Source organism: Typopeltis vanoorti, chromosome 6 (assembly GCF_054136105.1).
Source record: "Typopeltis vanoorti isolate ZY-2024b chromosome 6, IOZ_Tvanoo_1.0, whole genome shotgun sequence".
NCBI lineage: Eukaryota > Metazoa > Arthropoda > Arachnida > Uropygi > Thelyphonidae > Typopeltis > Typopeltis vanoorti.
The window spans coordinates 147,735,428-147,758,681 of NC_143554.1; the positions used below are offsets into that span (position 1 = coordinate 147,735,428).

Here is a 23,254-nt window from a genome sequence, read left to right on the forward strand (position 1 = left end):
AGTTTGAATATACAAGCCAGCTTCTGTTTTGCTTCTCTCCGTTTGCAATTGTCCTAACATAGTGAGCTGTGAAAAAGACCTCTTGTCATCTTTTAGAAAATTATTTTCAGTCGGAGGAGACGGTGGACCACGATGCAATTTGCGTTAGTGTCGCTTGGTTCAAAATTTTGGACCATGTTGCTGGATCATCAATAATAAATAGTTCACCTTCCTCTGGTGTCTCAGTTTTAGGATCTTCAATACTCATTGTTTGACCAAACGCGTCATGTTCTCCGCTTCCTTTGAGTATTTCAGAGCTCTCATTATTAATTAATGTTGAAGCCGAAGAACCGTTTGTAGTTATTTCAGAACTCCCATCAACTGATATATCTGAACAAATATATGAGTTCAACTTCATAAATTTAAACAGTGAATTTCTTTGACGTTCCTCAGCCGCTTCTTTTTCTTGTTTTGGCTTTCGTTTTTCATGCCCACTTGGGTATTTTCTTCCATAATAATCTCTCTCACGACTAGTGATACTCTAGAATTAAATACGATAGATATAATTATAAAATAAGTTAATAAATTAAAACAAAATTACTTACCTGATAAACAAAATTACTTACCTGATAAACAAAATATATCTAAAATAGATAATATTAGAAAATAAATAAATCTAATATACATTGAAAACTGCTATTGAAGAAAAATTCTGATGTCCTATTACCTAAAACCAGTTTAAAATTTATTTTTTAAAATGTTTTGCAAGTAATGTCACATACAAAAGTTGCTATGACAGTACGTTGATATACTTGCTTGTTCATAAAATCATAAACTAAAATAAAAAAACTCCTTAAAATGATTAAAAAACACCTGTTTTAAAATGCACTTTTCCCTATCACTATGTTGTATCTTAGAGTAGTTTCAAATACTACCGCTCCAGCGCTACGATCTTATTTCGCTTACTATAACAACAATAGTTGGTTGTAAAATTATATACATATATTTTTCTATATAATAATATTTTTTATATAATAATTACAATATTAATTTATATAATAATTAAAAAAATTAATTGATTTTCTTTTTTCAACTTTTTGAGCTTTGCGGGGGGCCCTGTGCCACCGTACAGTTCGCACCCCCTTGAATACGTCTTGCTTGTACATTAATGCTATTTCGCAAGAACAGGAAGCAAATGACGTCATGTCCACTTTGAAGGACTTTCCGTTTCTCATTTGTCTTCGAAGCAGACAAGCAACATTTGCAGTTTATTACACGGTAAGTTAGGAATATTCGATTTGTTAGTATGAATTGTTATTTGCTTTGAATTTAATCTTTCGAATTCATTCCATTCTTTAATGAAACATCCGTAAAGCGGACGTTATTCTTCTAAGTATTTTAAATCCGCCCAAGAGAGTGTATCGAGAGGCATATTTAAATCACTTCTGAGGACTGTTCTTTCCATTTCTTCAGTTCCCTTGAAATTTCAAATTTTGCTTATCATGCAATTTCTTACCTTTTATTGATAATAGTGCACCTCATTAAAACTTTCCCTCATTACTAATTTTTGAATAAATGAATTCTTTTATTTAATGGAATTTAATTGAATTCAATTAAATGGAAATTTAATTGAATGGAATGAATTCTTTCGAATTCATTCCATTCTTTAATGAAACATCCGTAAAGCGGACGTTATTCTTCTAAGTATTTTAAATCCGCCCAAGAGAGTGTATCGAGAGGCATATTTAAATCACTTCTGAGGACTGTTCTTTCCATTTCTTCAGTTCCCTTGAAATTTCAAATTTTGCTTATCATGCAATTTCTTACCTTTTATTGATAATAGTGCACCTCATTAAACTTTCCCTCATTACTAATTTTTGAATAAATCAATTTCGAAAATCGGACTCTTTCCCTTCCCACGGGCGTTTCGTTAACATGGTAGTCTACGGGAGAATACTGCTCGCGCATTAATACGTGAGCGCGCGCTGTCGTCCGTTCGCACTGTATATGACGCTACCGGAACATTTGTCTTTATAATTCTTATGATTATAATTTGCCGTCGATAAAATAGTATAATTCATGTCTCATATTTCTTAATAATTAAAGTAAACATTTAAAATAAATAGTTCAGAATTACTAAATACTTCTATACGCTGCAGTTTAATATGATAATAATAATTTATTTAAAAAAAATTTTAACATTTTATTATTTCTCAGATAAATTACATACATACATACAATAATAATTTATTTTCATTAAATTTATGATTACATATTGTGATTATATATTTAAATTGCATATGAGACATTCATTTGATTACATATGATATATACGTTGATTAAATATATTTTTTTTTTAAATTCAATCCTTTTGTATTATTAAATCATGATTACATATTGTGATTGCATATTTACAAAAGGTTTAGTTCTGTTTTTTTTTTTTTTTGTATGAATGAAATTCGTAGATTTTTTTTTTTCTTTTCTTTTCTCGATAATGTCTTAATAATAGTTAGTGTAGTTGGTAATTTATTGTTTATGCGGGTGAATAATGTTGCTTTTTTACAGCATTTATACATTTAACAATGAGTTATATAAGTTATTGAAAAAGTGTGAAATACCTAGGCATTCTATACAATGACGCCGTTTTTTGGCAAAATATGAAATGTCTGTTTTTTTTTTAAATATTTTACATACTTTCCCTAGGCGTTGCATAGAATACCTTAGGCATTATATAGAATGACAAATACTATTTAGGATATGTTATCATTTTGAATTTTAAAATTTTGCCGCCATGGGGAGGTTAAGTTAGGTTAGGTGCTGGCGGTTGTTATGAGTGTGACAGACGATGGTTTTTACCGACTTGGAACTGCTGAAGGTATTTTAAACCAACTCTATCTCAGATCACAATTCATTTTATGTCTCAAGGACTTACTGAGAGTTGGAGACGTTCTGGAATGGCATTCTGAATTGCACTTAAATGTCTTTTTCATACAAAAGCACTTCATATTTCGGCATTGGTCTTGCAAGTGCACCTCACGAACCCTTGGCCGCTAGCCGTGGACTAAGCGGAAGCGGTTGATAGGAGAGCTATTTCGTGGTCAGGAACGTCTCCAACTCTCTGTAAGTCTGGGACATGAAGTGAATTGTGATCTGGCATCGAGTTGGTTTAAAATTCCTTCAGCAGTTCCAGTCGGTAAAAAACATCGTCTGTCACACTCATAACAACCGCCTGCACCTAACCTACCCTAACCTTCCAATGACGCAAAATTTAAAACTTCAAAATGAAAATATTGTCGTATTTATCATTCTATATAATGCTTCGGTATTCTACACAATGCAAAAAAAAAAAAACAGACATTTCATACTTTGCCAAAAAACGCGCAGGCATTGTGTAGAATGCCTGATTTTCATATTTTGCTGGTAACATATATATTTACAATTTTCATTTAATGTATTTAAATGCTGCAACTACTGCACTTAAATGTAATATAAGGATAAATATATATGGATATATATTTTGTTTTCTTTTCTTTTTTGTTGATCTTGATTGAGATGAAATTTCTCAGCTTTCATCCTTGAAGCTAATTTATGAAGTTTATCTGAGGATGATACCAGTTAGTTATTATTTACTAGTTTGTTTGCTGTGTTGGGAAGTAGGCTGTTTGATAGATCTGATTTCCACTACATGCGAAATTCACGCACGCACGCACACACACAAACACACGATAGAGAGAGAGAGAGAGAAAGCGCACGCGCATACTACATGATCTAGGGTGTGTGTTTCTTGTGCATAGTATGTCCTTAGGGCTGTTTTCGGGCTATTGTGGTTTGTAAGGTTCCTGTATTCAAACGGTAATTTGTTTATCATGTCTGGGATGTAGAAGTTTCATGTGGCCTTATCGTAGTGATTATTGTATTAATATGTGATATAACTAGTTGTCTAAGGTCTTTGCTCTATATTTCTGACTGTCCTGTAGATGTCATCGAAGTAGTGATTAACAAAGCTGCATGTTGACAAAAGTGTTTTGCTATTAGTATTTTGTGTTCTGACATTGCAGTGCACATAAAGCCGATATTGTCTCTTTGTTTCTAAAAGATTAGTTTTATCATTTTGTAGTGTAACGACATTGATCTCTTTAGTTTTTGCAGGGTGCACAGAAAGCATATGTTTTTATAGCCTATCTTAGTCTATTTTGGCATAGTGCTTTGTATATCAGTGTTTTTAAGTGTGTTTGAACTATGTCTTTTAACCTGTAGAGTTTGCCAGGTATTGTTCTCTCATGGCAACTCATGGTATATATACCTGGTAGTGGCAGGCATACCATGTACACTACCAAGTATACCATGAGTTTCCCTGGCGTTGCACTACAAGTTATTGGCTTACGCTTGGACTTGCCGAACTTTATATTATATAGTTTCTATATTGGGCATAAAACTCTTAGATTTCTATCTTTGAGTTCCTTATTCGGCTATGAAACAATGTAGGATGTAATATCTACTTAATTTGAATAATTTTACGTCGCCGAACTGAAGCCTTTAGCTCTTTATATTTAATAATAATAATAATTTTTTATTCTTCTTTCAAATATTTACATATGCACAATGATCATCTATTCAGTATATTATTTTACAAGGTTCAGCACTTTGTGCTACATATAATGAGATTTAAATAGTAATGATGATAACAGTTTTTTATATAACAATTTATATTTTATATAATTTATATATTATATAATTTTTTATATAATAATTTACAATTATATTGTTCAGAGTTACATAAGTTGTATAATATTATATGTTGTAGTTTACTATTTTTTTTTTCAAGTTTGAAAAGGTGTTGTTATACAACTGTATTTACACATACGCAATCTAAATATTATATTTCCTTATTCTCACAAACATACAGTGTAAACTCATGATTTACATTTAAAAGAATTTTTTTTTTTTACATTCCATACATTTGATACAGTTATTATATACATTACATACATTTGTTTACATGTGATATTTACATTACGTCTATTGGTTTACATATAATACATACATTACATACATTGGTTTTTCATGTGATACGTACATTACATGCATTTGGTTACATATGATACATCTTGGATGAGAACTAATTTCTTTGCTTCATCCTCGAAGTTTATATGTAAGCTTATCTGAGGATGACACCAATTGGTTATTATGTATTGTTTTTTTTTTTTTTTTTTTTTGCTGTGTTGGGAAGCTACGAAATCTACGATTGAGAAATTCGCGCGCGCGTACTCACACACACACACACACACACACACACACACACACACACACACACACACACACACACACACACACACACACACACACACACACACACACACACACACACACACACACACACATACAATAACTAGGAATGTATTGATGCGTCGCTGAACTGGAACCTTGAACGAATATATTGTGTTTCATTAAGTTTGTATGGTCTTTTGGGTGCGTGTTTCTTGTTCATAGTATGTCCTTAGAGCTCTTTTCAGGCTATTGTAGTTTGTAAGGTTTCTGTATTCAAAAGGTAATTTGTTTATCATTGTCTGGGATGTAGAAGTTTCGCGTGGCCTTTCCGTAGTGATTATTGTATTTATATGTGATATAAATAGTAGTCTGAGGTCTTGTTATACGGTATGTATTTCTAACTGTCCTGTAGTTGGCATCGAAATAATGTTTTAGCAAGGCTGCATAGTGACATAAATGTTTTGTTGTCAGTATTTTGTGTTCTGTCATTGCAATGTATATAAGGTCGTGATTTTCTCTTTGTTCCCAAAAGATCAGTTTTGTCATTTTGTATTGTAGCGACATTAATCTATTTAATTTATAGAGTGCACAGAAAGCATACGTTGTTATAGCGTATCTTAGTATATTTTGGCATAGTGCTTTGTATAGTAGTGTTTTTAGGCGTATGGAAGCTGTATCTTTTAACCTGTAGAGTTTGCCACTTATTGTTCGGAGTTTGTTGTGTAGATGGTTTATGTGGCTATTCCAGTTCATATCCGCGTCGAAGTAAATTCCAAGGTATCGTATTGTTTCAACATGAGTGATTGTTGTGGTTTTGCTGTTCTATGTGTTTTTTATGTTAGAAAGTGGATGTTGTGTGGATATATATTTATTATCAACTGGTCGAGTCAGCGGATTTCTGAATATCATTAATTTTGTCTTTTCTGAGTTTAGGTGTATGGAGTTTTTCGTGAGCCAGTCTATGATCAGATTTATATTATGTTGCATATTTGTTTGGGCTATGCTTGCGTTATTATGTTATTATAATATTATTGTTATAATAATAATAATAATAATAATAATAATAATAATAATAATAATAAAGTGTGATTATACAACAGTATTTACACATATGCAGTTAAAATATTATATTCCTAATTCTCACAAACATACAATGTAACTCATTATTTACATAATTTTTTTAATAGTAAGAATAATTTATTGGATTTTTTTCATGTTAAATAGTAATGTTATATTAATGATATTATCACATAATAATAATAATAATTTTGTTTTCTGCATGCGTGCTTGGAGGTTCTCGTGAGCGCCAGTATTGAAAAACTGCAGTATGGCTATCAGGGATGTTATAACTCAATTTGCTGTTCAAATGTTCAGGATTAAGGAGAATTTCTCTGGACTCCACGATCTTCCTATCAAACTCATCACTACAATGTTTTCGGATTTAAGGAGAATTTCTCTGGACTCCACAATCTTCCTCTCAAACTCATCACTACAACGAAAAATGTTTTCGGATTTATCCCAGCAAACTGAGTGACTCTGTAGATCGTCATGAGGGTTATTAGAGAAAAGAACATGACTGGAACATTTTTTTGTAACTCTTCAATTTTTTATTACTGTGTTCTACGTTTAGTGGATACCTGAAGAAGGCTGTAAAAGGCTGAAACTAGTTGTATCATTATCATTAAAATGTAATATTTTATCTCGGTTTAAAGTCATTTAAAATTTATTCTTTTAAATTGTATCATTTCAACCGAGCAGAAGATCAAGAATACATCTATAGCCTAAATGACGAGGCTTCTCTTTCTGACACCAAAAGAAGTTATAAAAAAACATTGAAGAAAATAGGACTGAGAATCAATAGGTTGATTTTCCTAAAACGTTGTAAATGCATTCAAGTTTATCCTAATTTCATATGTTTTCAAGAAACAATTACAACAGAACGCGCTAAAAGAATTTATCGTAGAGCAAAGTTAGATCTTCTCAGCGAAAGAATCACAGATACAAAACGTCTTGCCCATTTGTTCAACATAAAAAGGCCTTTAACTCAAAAACTTGTAGAGGTTATGAATAATGATAATTTTCGTGATTTTATCTTTAACAGTGAAGTGCTAGCTACACGGATACAAAATAATAATAAGCTTAATCTTATCCAGAAGTTTGATACTGTTAAGAGAGTACAAAATATATCTGTTCCTACTAAAGCCTATATTAATCTTTACAAAGGTGTAGTAAACAATTCGTCACATGTTTTAACAGGTGCTGAAAAATAAATTATAAGCAAAGGTCTAAATTTCATTCCCTCACCTAAGTTTATTCCAAAAGAATTTCTTCTTACTAAAATAGAAAAAGCCAGTTCACTTATTCCTAATCATTGGCAAAACTCCGTATTGAATCCATCTTTATTATTAATAATGCTAAACCTCCAAGAGATAATCTTTCTCCTGCAGAAATACAGGCCTTAAAGAATCTTAAAAAGAACAAAAACATCATTTTACCTGCAGATAAAGGCAATGCCACAGTCGTCCTCAATTCTGAAAATTACCACAATAAAATGCTTCAATTGCTTGAAGACAACATTACATATTCAATTTTTCAGAATGATCCAACAAGGGAACTACAAAAGCGCACAAACAGTCTGTTAAAGACTACATTTGAACTTCCTCACAATATGCGCCTTTCTTTACGTTCTCTTCACTTGTTTATTCCACACATTTATGGAGTTCCGAAGATTCATAAAGAAAACACCCCTCTTCGCCCAATTGTGGAAGGAATTGATGGTCCTACTTACAAGCTTTCCAAACATCTTGCAGAATACCTCAAATGTTTCTCCAATAAATCTTCATCATTCATCAAAAACTCCACAAACTTCGTTTCTCGTATCAAAAATATTTCAATCAGTGAAAATGATATCATAGCAAGTTTTGACATTATCTCATTATTTACTAACATCCCTACTGAGGAGGTGTTAACATTACTTAAGGACAAATTATCTGAAAAGATATTTGCTTTATTAAAGCATTGTATTCAATCTGGCTACTTCAGATATAGGGACTCCATTTACAAACAAAACCAAGACCTAGCAATGGGCAACCCTTTATCCCCAGTTCTAGCAAACATTTTCCTGGATGATTTTGAAATGAAAGCCATATCGTCCTTCTCATTTAAGCCGAAACTTTGGAGACGTTATGTTGACGACATTTTCATTATATGGAGTCACGGACACACATCTCTCAATGGATTTTCTGCAACATCTAAACAGCCAGCATCCTAATATAAAATTCACTGCCGAACTAGAACGAAATAACTGCCTTCCTTTCCTGGATGTAATTCTTACACGATGATCTGATAGATTTAAAATCCCTATATACTGAAAACCAACTCATATTAACAGATATCTGCACTGTCAATCTGATCACTTTACGCCACAAAAGCTCGGAACTATTTCTACCTTAGCACACAGAGCACGATCTCTTTTAAATAAACCAGATGAACTCCAAAAAAGAAATTGAACAACTTTCTCTTATCTTTAAACAAAATGGGCATTCTGAAAAACAAAATTGAGACATTTCTTCTGGATCTTCCTAGGCAGCATACTACGGAAACTACTGATTTTAAAGGTAGCATCTCAATACCTTACATTAGTTCAGTCTCCAATAAATTGGCTGAAGTCCTTAAACAATACAGCATCAGGACGTTTTCACTACACTCACTAAATTCCGTTCTCTTATAAGCCATCCGAAACCTTTTCATCATAACCTGAAATATACAGGTGTTTACAAGTTATGGTGCGACTGTACTGTTCCTTATTTTGGACAGACTAACAAATCTGTTGAACTGCGTATTGAGGAGCATAAGAGAGACATCTCATATAAAAGATCACATGCATCTGCGCTATCCAGTCATGTTCTTTTAATCTAATAACCCTCATGACGATCTACAGAGTCACTCAGTTTGCGATCTATAGAGTCACTCAGTTTAAATCCGAGAACATTTTTCGTTGTAGTGATGAGTTTGATAGGAAGATCGTGGAGTCCAGAGAAATTCTCCTTAATCCTGAACATTTGAACAGAAATTTGAGAGTTATAACATCCTTGATAGCCATACTGCAGTTGTTCAATACTGGCGCTCACGAAAACCTGCAAGCACGCATGCAACAAACAATAGCACGTTAGATGAAACGACTGTGTCAAATATGTATTGTATTTTTTGCCTGTAATTCTCAATTTTTTGTAACTCAATTTTTTATTACTGTGTTCTACCTTTAGTGGATACCTGAAGAAGGCTGTAAAAGTCTGAAACTAGTTGTATCATTATCATTAAAATTTAATATTTTATCTCGGTTTAAAGTAATTTAAAATTTATTCTTTAAAAATATATATTATTGATTTGATTGCTGTGTTGGAAGTAGGCAGGTGTTTCGGAGGTCAAAGGAATGATCTGATCAAAGTGAAATTGCCGATATATCCTGTGTTATTGCGCATGACGTGATGGTTCACATTCTTTTTTATTGTGGGCTTCTTTTTGAGCTAATTAGGAGGCATTTTTTTCACTGTGGCAGCCTTTCTATGTCTTCTGAGCTTTAATTTGTATCGGCTTTCAAGTTTATGACTTCCTTATGAATATATTGGCATCTCTGGTCCACAAAAATTGGTAATTTTTTCTATTTTTGCTTTCCTTGTTTGGTACACCAGATTCTGCTTAAAGGGTGTTAAATATTCAGATAGACAGATTGGTCTATTGCCTTGCTGTGCGTTCATGTCCTTGGCAACTGTTTTTTTTCTGCTTGCTGGCTTTTATGAGATTGCCTCTTGTGGACTTGCTCGTAAGACGAATTATGTCTGGTGCAGGACGTGGCAAGCCATGGTTTCTGCTCTTCCTAGGAATACGATCGATTTACGGTCTGAATGTTGTTAAGCTGCATGGGTATATCAATTGCAAGACCTAATTTTAAAACCACGTCTCTAAGGTTTTCTGTAGATGCAGTTTCAGGAAGACCGTTTATGACAAGAACTTCTTTATGTTGTTGCTGATTTAAACGTTCGTATTGTAGTTTTAGAGAATGAAGTTCTTGACGGAGTTCGGATGTCTCTTTAATCAAGTTGTGTTGCCTGACATTTAGTGCATTAATGCTCATTTTAATGTCTTTTACTGTTTGCAACACTTCTATCACTGCTAAATTATTGTTTGACCAAATCTTGATATTCGCTAGATTTTTTTGTTATTTGTTCGTTCTGTTTATTAAAGAGTTCCTGCACAAGGTCTACTAAGCTGGCTTTTATGGTCTCTAGACCGTTTCCTATTAGTATATTTAAAGAGTTGAAATTATAGGACTCACCTGCATTTTTTTTGTCTGTTCAGTTCGTCGTCTGATTTTGCCTCCGGTATAATCGGCTGCGTCGTAGATGGCTGCGTTTCTTTGTCCTTCCTACAGAGTACGCACTGCCATTCCTCGCGTGTTACATCGGATTTATATTTATGTTGCCCGGTTGTTTGTGAAAAGCTGGCACATTTTAAGTGTAGAATCCTACTGCATTTCGTACAAGTTATATTATTTTCGTCGGACGATAAATTCTCCAGTCATTTAATACACTTCATGACTCACCTTTCTTCCCTCGGGCAGCTATGGTGTGCTTTTAAGGATGGCGATGTCCTTTGTTCTTCGCTCGTTGTTGACCACGGTCCTCTCTGTTCACTTTTCAATACTTCAAAATTTGGTTTCTTCTTAGCCGATCTCGTTGAATTTTTTTTATTACTGTCTTCGGCGTGATAAGTAGGGTTACTTGGAAACACTTTCAAATTAAAACAGGAGTTGGAACCACTTTAAAACTATAAAAAAAAATGGAGCAGCGATATCACTGCGCTCCCGTTCGTATGCCTACACAGCGCCCTCTCAATTATAATAATAATATATTTTTTTGATATGATAATATTTTTATTGATCTGCTAAAATGTTTACACATACAATAAACATACAATAAACATCTTGAGTGACATTGCAACTTATGATTTTAGAGAATTCAGCACAGAGTGCTACATTTTCTACATTGGATTTCAATTAAAATTTTAAAAAATACTTTTTTGCCTTTATATTATGTATTTACAACACATGTTCTTCTAATATTTACAATAAAGATTATACAGAATTTTTGAATATAGAATATACATAATAATAATAATAATAATAATAATAATAATAATAATAATAATAATAATAATAATAATAATAATAATAATAATAATTTATTTATTTATTTTTATTTATTTATTTTTTTTTTTTATATCTCAGATGAATTGCATACATAGATGCTGTAATAATTATATATATATAATATTTATAACACGTTACAACTGTGATTAACAGATACTTGCAAGTTAATAATTTTCTTCCTCGAAGCTTAGCAGAGCTTATCTGAGGAAGATAATAGATGTTAGATGGTGGTGGTTTCATGGTTATGTTCCTATACTGGTCACAAGCCAGGTATTGATTTTACTGGTTGTTGGTACGTGCTTGGAATACTTCAACCGCTATTACAATTTAATTTTTTCTTCTTCTTTTTTTTTGTGCAAATAGGGTTGGATTTAGACATGGTGTGTTTGTTTCTTTGTGTTCTTGTAGTGATTGTTTTTGAGAGGGGTTTGTCATAGGTTTGTGTGTGTGCGCGTGTGGGGCGGGGGGAAGAGAAACAGGAATTGCTCTAATTTTCATTCTCGCTATAATATTTATACAGCTCCTGTTTCGGCTCTATAAAATATATATATTATTATTATTGAGAGGGCGCTTTGTAGGCATACGAACGGGCGCACGGTGATATCGCTGCTCCAGTTTTTTTTTAGTTTTAAAGTGGTTCCAACTCCCGTTTTAAGTTGAAAGTGTTTCCAAGTAACCCTACTTATTACGCTGAAGACAGTAATTCAAAAAAAATTCAACGAGATCGGCTAAGATGAAACCAAATTTTGAAGTATTGAAAAGTGAACAGAGAGGACCATGGTCAACAACGAGCGAAGAACAAAGGACATCGCCATCCTTACAAGCACACCATAGCTGCCCGAGGGAAGAAAGGTGAGTCATGAAGTGTATCAAATGACTGGAGAATTTATCGCCCGACGGAAATAATATAACTTGTACGAAATGCAGTAGGATTCTACACTTAAAATGTGCTAGCTTTTCAGAAACAACCGGGCAACATAAATTTAAATCCGATGTAACACGCGAGGAATGGCAGTGCGTACTCTGTAGGAAGAACAAAAAACGCAGCCATCTACGACGCCACCTACTACGAATAATAATAATAATAATAATAATAATAATAATAATAATAATAATAATAATAATAATATTATTATTATTATTATTAATTTTGAATTAAAATTATAATTACATATTTAAATTATATATGATACATAAATTACGTACGTCTGATTCCATATGATTCGTACATTACTTTACTTTACACGCATCTGATTACATATGACACGACATTGATTACATTTTTTTTAAAATTCATTCGTTTTTTTATTATTAAAATTATGATTGCATATTCTGATTTCATATTTACAACACGTAATATTACATATTTACAACAGGTTTAGTTTTTTTTTTTTTTTTTTTTTTTTTTGTAACAATGAAATTCATACCGATTTTTCTTTCTTTTCTTATTTTTCTGTATAATGTATTATATTCTTTCTTCGGGAGGCATTTCTGATTTATTCATCGAAGCTTTGCAGAGCTTATCTGATGAAGATAATAGATGGCGTTGGTTTCGTGGTTATGTTTCTATACTGGTCGCAAGCCAGGTGTTGATTTTACTCTTTGTTGGTACGTGCTTAGAAGACTTCAACTGCTATTACACAGTCTATTTTTTTTTTTTTTTTACAAGTAGGGTTGGATTTCGACATGGTTTGTTTGTTTGTGTCCTTGTAGTGGTGTTTTTTAAGAAGTGTTTGTCACAGGTTTGTGTGAGAAAGAGAAGAGAGTGAAACAGGAATTGCTCTAATTTTCATTCTCACTATAATATTTATATAGCGCCTGTTTCAGCTCTCTGTATGTCCCTAGGTTTCTGTCGTCGAACTGCAGCTTGTTTATCATGTCAGGTGCGTAGATGTTTCAGGTGGCTTTGCCACCGGAAAGTACAACAATCTTAGTAATTGTTGTACTTATATAGGTTATGTAATTTGTAGACTGTGTTCTTGTTATCTGATATGTTGTTCTGGTTACTCTATAGTTGGGCTGTAGTAATGTTTTAACATGACTGTGTAGTGGCATAAGTTTTTCACCTTAAATATTTTGTGTTGTGTCCGTGCTGCCTGCAAAAGTGTGGTTTGTTCCCAGAATATCAGTTTTATCATTTTATCTTGTAACCTGTTAAGTCTGTAGTCTGCGCAGAATGCGTATGATGTGATTTCGTATCCTAAAATGTTTTCACATAATGCTTTACAGATTAGTATTTTTATGTGAGTTGGGGCAATATGTTTTAATGTGTATAGTTTGCTTGCTATTATCCTGAGCTTGGTGTGTAGGTAGTTTGTATGGCTATTCCAACTTTAATCATCATCGAAGTAAAGTCCGAGATGGCGTGTTATTTTAACCTGTGATGGTTGTAGTTATAGGTTCAGCGCTTTGTGTGTAGGAGGAAGAATATCGGATAGTCAGATATTTAGTTTATATGGGCAGGATTTGGGGGTTTTTGAATATTATTAGCTTTGTTTTACTAGAGTTTATATGTATGCCGTTTTCGGTTAGCCAGTGATTTGATGTCGTGTTGCATATTTGTGTAAGCGTTATTTGCGTTGTTGTGAATGGATACTATGGCCGTGTCGTCTGCGTACTGGAAGATATTACTTTTTAGGGGAAGATGGCTTATGACGTGTGCGTATGTTAAATAGAATGGGAGATAGGATAGCTCCTTGCGGTACTCCACAGGTACTTCACTGTTTTCATGTATGCTTTAAACCACTGGAATAGACGACCTCCGATTCCGATATGCGTTAGTTTCGTTAACAAGGTTTTGTGTGTTAGTGTGTCAAATGCTTTTGTTAGGTCAATGAATACGCTAGAGACTAGGAACAATGCTGGATATAATACCAGCGAAAATTAGCATTTAAGTTAATAAATAGTTATTTTCTTATTGTTCCTGGAATCAACAGAAGCCCTCAAACATACTCCAGGCCTCAACAGGTGTAGCTGTGTAAATCTGCCAAAAATTTTGGAGACATTCATCCTGGGGCCAAATTAATATCGTTTTTTTTTTTTTTTTTTTTGTAACTTCGATGGCGTCTAATTAGGACTTTATTCTTTGTGTTGCACGCTACAATTACTCATACTAGTCTCGCCGTTACACCGGGTTGCCGTTGTCTCGCGAATGTAACCAACTTTGTTTGTATGCGCTGAAGATGCTGGACATAATACCAGCAAAATATTAGCGTTTAAGTTAATAAACAGTTGTCTAATCAATCTATGCACGCATCTATACCGTAACAATCCAATTAACATGTGTGATAAACATACAAGCCTTTCCACACGATCTGCTGATGTTAGAACTCTTACATTACTAATTTTTTCTGACATGATTTCTCTGAGGTATAATGTAATCAATTTACAGATTTTTGTCCTCTTCCATTCTCCCATGTTATATGCAGTGATTTCTTTCTACTACAGGGAAAAAATAATCAAATAACATAAGAATAATATGTAGTATTTTCTTTTCATTGGGTGAATTTACAATGTTCTTTCTTAGAGTTGAGAAAACAACGTGCAAATGATATTTTTCTTACTATTTTTGCCGTTATAACGACTGATATAACTATAAGCATGACATTTTACGGTTTTTCTCCCACACTAGAAAAAGTTGATTCTGTCGAACTTCATTGTAGCAGAAATGTTTATTACAAAACTGTATAATATATATATATATATATATATATATATATATATATATATATATATATATATATATACATACAGGGTATTCGGGATAAATTTGACAGTTTCGTAAGGAAAAAGAAAATCTTCTTTGTATCTATTAAATTTAATGAATTGACAAAAAAACATTACAGGCAGAGTTAATTACAATACTATCAACAAGATTTACTCAAAATAACCACCATTAGCATCGATCACAGCTTCAATTCTGCTTCGGAACCTCGAACAAGCTGATGCTACAGTCTCCCTGGGAAGGGCCGCAAAAACTGTTTTAATTTTATCCATTAACTGGGCTTTTGTATTACTGGAAGTGCGATTGGTGTCTTTTTCAACTGCGCCCCATACAAAATAATCCATGGGGTTAAGGTCTGGGGAGTTTGGAGGCCAAACATTTGGACTGGTGAAGTCGTAGAAATTTTCAGACAACCATTTTTGACTTTTCCCAGAGGTGTGGCAAGGGGCCGAATCCTGCTGCCATACATATGGCCTACCATTGGCTACCCTTGTTATCCAGGGCTTGACTACAGTTAGCAACTCCACGAACAAAGCCCGAATTCCAATGCCAGGGTTCTTCAACACCTGTTCCTGCAGATTTGCGAGGAATTCTGCTGTACGAACGCAATCAGATCGTCTGCTAGGGATCTTTCTTCTTGCTACATCCTCGTAGTCACCATTGCAAGTCTCTAGTTCATGCCTGATTGTTTTTACTGTATTCAGGGAGCATTGGGCAGCAGTCGTAATATCCTTATTTTGATGGCGGGCACGAATCATCATGATACAAGTTATTCTCTTCCATGATTCAGGTGGGTTCCAGCTATCCATCCTTTCTGACATCTTGTATATGAATGAAGAAGGGTCCAAACTTTTAAATGAAGAGAAGTGTGTGTTAATACATGTAACTTACGGAAAAATATAATTAATTATAAATATGTCAAATTTATCCCGAACACCCTGTATATATATATATATATATATATATATATATATATATATATATAAATAAATAAATCTCCCACACAAAAAATTTGGAAGCCATATCACATCAATGCTGTGTGTTGGCAAAGTGAATATGTTCACGTCATTATTTATTTTTTGGTTAAATATTTTACGTTTCACTTGTAGCATATTTTTCCCAATTGATAAAAATTGATACTTCATGAGCAGAAAATATGGACATCTCAATTTAAATCATAACCGTTAATTTCATTTTGTAATGTAATTAACGGTAATTCAAAGAATAAACACGGAACTCACGGAAACATCAAATGGATCATGTTAAGTATAAACATTATCATTCGTATGGCCAAAGAACTACGACTATTGTACAGATTCCTGAGTAGGATTATGAAAAGAAACTCATTTGATAACTTAAGAGAGCCCTGAAATATTGTGACGTTAGGTTCAAGTAAAATACATAAGGCATACGGAAGAGTAACCGTGCTGAATGCCTATGTAATACGGTTTCAGCTTCAGACGATATTTTCTAACTATTGGTGACCAATTTTCTAAAAGTCTTCAACTCAATGTTGCCGCTACAACGAAGGGGTTCGAAGTGGAACTAGAGATATTGCACAAAACTGAATATTAATTACGTAATAGGTGCTGATAGTATATAAGCACGAATGCTGCAAATCAGTTGGTAGAAGTTTGAAGAGGTTGGCAAGAGCTCACATACCAAATTTGTTCACCTTTTATAATCTCGTTACTGTTGGTGCCTCCCGGAATAAAGCACACCATGTTAATTCTGGATTCCCTAAAGGGTTTCTCACATGATTCAGCGTGGAAGACAATTACATAATTTGGAGCATAGTGGACTGAATTATAAGCGATTGGCTAGATAAGAGGACAGCTGTCTGACATACATCAAAAAAGTAGCGTATAAGAAATATGAGTCTGCAGTATTTAAGGTGATCCGTTGTGTATCCCGAAAGTTATACTTTGGTCCATTGTTATTTATTCCTTAGATTAATGATGTTGGATAGGATTTGTCTGAATGCATACAGCTATTTGCTGATGTTAGATAGGATGGATAGGATAATCATGAAAGCAACTGACATAAAGAAATTGCAAAATGATTGTATAGGCTTGAATTGTAGACGTGAAAATGGCCAACGGTTCAACATTAGTAAAGGTAAAACACTTTGTTGTGAAGAGAACACCAATGACGTATTTCACAGACGCAGTATACTAGACGAAACTGATCAAGCTAGGCTTAAAGCTTTAGTAGTTAAAACGTTGAAGTTTAATAGAAGCCTTATAGCAAAGATTGAGAAAGCAACTCATATATTCAACTGTAATGCTAAAACGAACATTGATATCTAAGCATAACATAACTATGTGTTTATATGATATCATCCGATTACTATATACAGATCTGGTTTGATAAGTGATCCAGTATAGCGGAGAAGGTATAATAGCGTGTTAAATATAATATCTGAATGTAAACATAGATTGCGAATTTGTGGACTACTAACTCTAATAACAGCAGAAAGAGTGGGTGGGATGTTCAAGTGGTAGAGACCTTGACACTTGTGAAATAGTCATATACCATATAGATACATGTCAATTTTTATTTCATGTTAGATGAGAGAGGTCCTCCATGGAAATTGTTAATGAATAAATTCATGAAACGGGTGACAGCTGGATTTTTATCTCATAGAGCAGTGTGTGTGAACATCGATTGCTTTGGAAGGTGGTGAGCGCAGGTAGCATGGACGATTTCGAGAAAAGCTGTGAGGGATCGCGTTAAAGTTACTTAAGACTTAAGTGCTAAAATGCAAGCAAGCATGATTAGGAAATTCTCTGCATTTCAAGAAACGTTTTTCGTTATTACATAATATTAAAGTTAAAAAACGCAATCCTTAAGAATTAATCGGATGGTCTAGCCCTGTCACCACCATGTGCAGACCTTTCTATGGAAAAACTTGAAAAGGATATTCTTTCCACCATTTCACCAAAACCGTCTGTTTCGTGGAGATATGTCGATGACGTGTTCATCATCTGGAAGGATACCATGGAAAACCTTCTCGTGTTTCTTAATAAAATTAACTCACTACACAATAAGAACAAATTCACTATGGAACTGGAGAAGAACAAAGAACTACATTTTCTTGACATCCTCGTGAGGAGAGACGATAACAATATCGAACTGTCCATTTACAAGAAACCCACAGATACAGGTACATATCTACATTATTCGTCTAACCTTCATAGATCACAAAAACACAGCATCATTCATATGCTCCGTAATAGAGCCTTAAGGTCTATTTCGAAAGAACCAGATGTACAGAGAGAACTGTCACTAATAGCTAACACTCTTTCTCTGAATGGATAACCTTCTAACATTTTAAACAAATTGCTATTTAAAGACAACCTTCAACAACGTGTTACGGTGTCCCATATGTGTCCACTGCTGTCGTTCCATATATTAATTCAGTTTCCACAAAATTGTCGAGAATGTTAAAAGCTCATAACATCAGAGTGGTTTTTAAATCAACTACATGATCAGACAAATCTTAAGATCACCCAAAGATGAGGTACCTTTCTTCAAATTTCCTGGAGTATATGAAATTCCATGCACGTGTGGCCTTTCTTACATTGGTCAGACTTCTAGAAGTTTTGAAATAAGACAGAATGAACATGTTGGGGATGTCAATCACAATAGAATCATCACATCTGGTTTAGCTCATTTCTCAACATCAAATCACATTGCAGATTGGAAAAACAGTTCTATGCTTTCCATCGAGAATGACTACAGACACTGAACGCCATCAAACACGAATTATCAATTGTAACGGCCTAGCAGTTACTAAACTGTATGTTTTACATGTGACTTGATGCATTTGTTTTCACACCAGTACAGCCTTGAAAATGCTAGACAGTGGCTAGTGAAACTTGTTGGCTCTTTGTATATTTTATCTTTATATCTCATGGTCTTTTAGCAATAAAAGTTCTTAATTTAAGTTCACAAATAAAAAATAACAATCCTATTCAAAATGTCAAAGTACGGTCTGCATTATATCAAGTTCCTAATGGTTCTTGAAGAACCATGTCGAATGTAAGCCTCTAAGTATAGGAAGCCTGTTGGAGAGGAGGATCTTCTATTTTAGCTTCTCATGAAAATAAAAGAACGAGTTATCTGAAAAACCTTGGCCATAACATTGCAAAGAACGTTATTTTAAAAATATTTAGCCTCAGTGTCGTAATGCTGTCTGAGCGTTAATTAGATATATCAATAATATAACATAAATTAAAAATTATAACACTCAGTTCTTAATAATTCATTCCATTTTCCCCTTCAGTTAGCCATGGAGACAGTGAAAGGAAGACTTTTGTCCTTGTTGAAAGATCCCCTCTATTCTGATGTAACATTCATAGTTAGTGAAGGCGAACGCAAAGCAATAGCAGAAGCCCATAAGTTGTTGCTTGCCATTGCCAGTCCAGTGTTTGCTGCCATGTTTTACGGGCCTTTAAAGGAAGAGGGAGAGATACAGATTCCTGACGTAACTACTGAGGCATTCCAGATTATGCTAACGTGAGTCGTTTTCTATTGTTGTTTCCGAATGATCATGTTATCAGTCTACCCGCAATCATTTTTTAAAATGAAAGAAGAAATACATATTAAATTTTTGAATTACTGGTATAAACAACTACACCTGCTTCTTGATATGTTTCTATGCTCATTGCTATCAAATAAATTAGTCGTTCGACTAGATAAAGTTGTATTGATATATCATTCTGTCTTCCGTAGAGTGCAGGAACATCTATCGTACATATCGTGAATAGAAAGCCTGAGAAACTTGCCTGGCATACCGTGAATTGATACTGACCGCAATAATCTATGGTCTGAAACACGCTTACTCCCTCGTTGTCCCCATTTATTTGCACGTTTGTTTAAAGAAACCGCCAAAAGCTTACTTCCCTCGGGAAACTTGAATTCGGAAAGTCTGCTTCCCACTATGTAAGATATGTGACTCACTTATTCTAATCAAGCAAAATTTAAATTTTTTTAATCAAAAAGCAATATTTTCTCTCTTTTCAATTTGAGTTGTTCTGTGTGTAACATCATCGTCTTTAATATTTTAAATATTTCAATGTTCCCGTTCTACTAAGTGTTCAAGCTGCTTGACTATTTGGCTGTTAAATATCTTATTCTCTCATTACAATTAAAAGCCCAAAGGCTAGTTTTCTGGCAATTTAATTCTTATTTTCTCTCATTACAATTAAAAGCCCAAAGGCTAGTTTTCTGGCAATTTAATAGTTATTAAATGTAGTTATTAAATGGATAAGAATCCTATTTTGTTATATAGCCAGTAAGTGAAACTCAAGATCGAGAACTACGATCTAAGAGTTTCAATGCCGAAAAACTATCGGCGAAGGCAATTCGAAGCAAAGGTGGAGCAAGCTCCCTCACTATTCTTGATATTCTCTCATAATGTAAAACACAGCTCCTAGGAGATGTATTATTGTTTTACATTATGAGGAGAGGTCACTACCCAGACCGGTTTCAACCTTTTTTGAGGTCTCATCAGTGAGTAGGTAGACCTAGGAAAATATCAATGCTTAGTGAAAAGAACTTACATACCTTCACTATACGAATGCCATAAAGGTGTACTTGTATTTTGTAATTAAAATTAAAAGCCCAAAGGCTAGTTTACTTACTGGCTATATAACAAAATAGGATTCTTATCCATTTAATAACTATTAAATTGCCAGAAAACTAGCCTTTGGGCTTTTAATTTTAATTACAAAATACAAGTACACCTTTATGGCATTCGTATAGTGAAGGTATGTAAGTATTATGGCACAAGTGTCGCTGAAACAAAATAATAACTGTGAACATGTACCAAACAAATTAAATTAACTGAACCAATTCGTTCATTTGTCGTACACGTTTTGACATCATTTTTAGATGTTAAGGATTCAGATAATCAGTTTTGTCCTTCACGTTAGAAAAGAAAACAAAATAACCAGTGGGCTGAGAAAATACCCATCTTGCAGAAACACCCTCTACTCCTCTAAGTTAGAAAAGTCTAGGTGCTGTCGGTTCATTAATGAGATTCGAACCTAGATGTTTTCGACGAAAGGGCGCTATCCGTGAAACTAAGACTTTCTAAGCTTAGAAAGTCTTGACTAAAATATTGGGTGAGAAATATGAATGCTCTTTTCAGTCATCGTTTAGTAATTAGATTATTAAACCACATTAGTAGATTAATAGACATTTAATATTTGCATTCTAACTTCTAATTTAAAAAAAAATTAATTATTTTCAGGTATCTGTACACAGATGAAATTTCAATTCCGTCAATCAACACAGCGATGGAAGTTTATTTTGTGGCGGAAAAATACCAAATTCCATTTCTTAAGAAGAAAAGCGAAGAATTTCTGTTAAAGCATATTACAGCCGAGTCAGGTTGTGTGTGTAACGTTTACAAATTTGCTGAGCTTATGAGTCTCTCTAATGTGATGTATAAATGCTTGGACATCATTGACAGACACACGGAAACCATTCTTAAATCGTCGGATTTTTTGGAGTGTGAGAAAGACACCGTGGAGACTATAGTTCGTAGATCGACACTGACTTTGCAATCAGAATATTGTCTGTTTGATAGCATTCGCAATTGGGGTGTAAATTATCTCGCTAAAGCAGAAAAACAAACACAACAAAATTTAAGAACAGTGCTGGATCCTCTTTTAAAATGGATATCGTTTTCTTTTATGTCATCGAAAGAACTCGTTCATGTGATGGAAACAGAATTGTTCACATTTCAAGAGATTGGGCCACTCTTATGCCGAAGCATAGAGAGTAACACAACCGTAAAATATTCTCAGACCATTGGCAGGTACTTATAGAGATCATATTATTCAAAGTTATACTGCCGTGTTACGATATTTGATTTAAATAAAAGTTCATCAGAACCTGATGTTCCGGAAGACGTAAATTCTCCTTTATCAACTGATAACAAGATCTCTTTCTTGGTCGAAATTCTAGAAAACCCGATATTCCTTGTCGAACCATTTATAAGGGTTCACGTTAAATATGATGGTAAACAGTATTTCAATGAGAAATGTTGTATAAAGTCACTATCTTCTTCTAAGGCCACGGAAATAATGTGTGAAAATGTTCCCAATGATAATCCTACGGCACTGTATGTGAAGCCAGGAGAAAAACTTCAAATGATTGCGATATTTAAAGAGAAGTTTACGAAATGCACAGGTGAATCCATTCCTGAAAAGAAACTTTATAATGTGCCATATTGTAAGTTCAGTGTACAAATAGAAAGCAACTGGATAGTGACATCTCTTACATTTGACATGTTTTCCAAATCATGAAGCCTTTTGTTTCATCTGTTGAAATACAGTAAACTCATATTCGGATAGCCCAAAAAGTTCAATTCTTTTGCAATTTTTGTAAGATTTTTATCTTTCAAATAAGAGTTGTCAGCTTCATTTCATATAGTTGATCTCATAACTCACCTGTTAAAATTAAATCCAGTTACTTAATTTAGAGTAGGTGTAGCTTAAATAACTTTTTAATGTCATATTTATCCAGTCTTAATATCAACCTAAACACAAAGTAAAACGTTTTTGTGGATATTTTACATCCTTTACCATGGTGGAATTCGATGTCAAGGAGAAAGGATACAACAACTCGCTCAACAAGAACGGAATTCTGATAATATGACTGCTTCCTGTTTAGAATCTCGCAACATTTCTAATGCCACATTGCTATTTCCTCAAAAATGACTGCATCAGATTTGAATATAATCTAATCTCATCGTATACACGTCTCGAATTAGTTTATCTTTGGAAGAGGAATAAGAGTTTATTCTATCTGAAAGGTGCTTTTTTCAAACATATTGCTGAAACATCTGTTCTAAAATTACTAAGTCTTCAGAGACTGTTATGCGTTGCGGTTCTTTATCACGATAATTTCATGTTTAGATACAGTAGAAGTTGTTTATCATACAATCGAAAGGTAATTTTGGCATTATCAAATAAAAAGGTATCACGGTGGAAGTGTATCCATCAATTGACACAGCATTGATGTACATAAATTTATATATCTATCTTTTGTGAAACAGATAT

At 33.6% G+C, this 23,254-nt stretch overlaps 1 protein-coding gene across 1 annotated transcript; it reads left to right on the top strand.

Annotated features, from left to right (window-relative positions):
• The first annotated feature begins 1,239 nt into the window (after positions 1-1,239).
• LOC150106061 (BTB/POZ domain-containing protein 6-like) lies at positions 1,240-22,953 on the top strand. The gene is made up of 3 exons (XM_090393808.1): positions 1,240-1,257; positions 19,468-19,700; positions 21,439-22,953. Exons 2-3 carry the CDS (start codon positions 19,474-19,476, stop codon positions 22,016-22,018), a joined length of 807 nt encoding a protein of 268 aa, XP_090249934.1. The 5' UTR covers positions 1,240-1,257; positions 19,468-19,473; the 3' UTR covers positions 22,019-22,953.
• Positions 22,954-23,254: the final 301 nt, after the last annotated feature.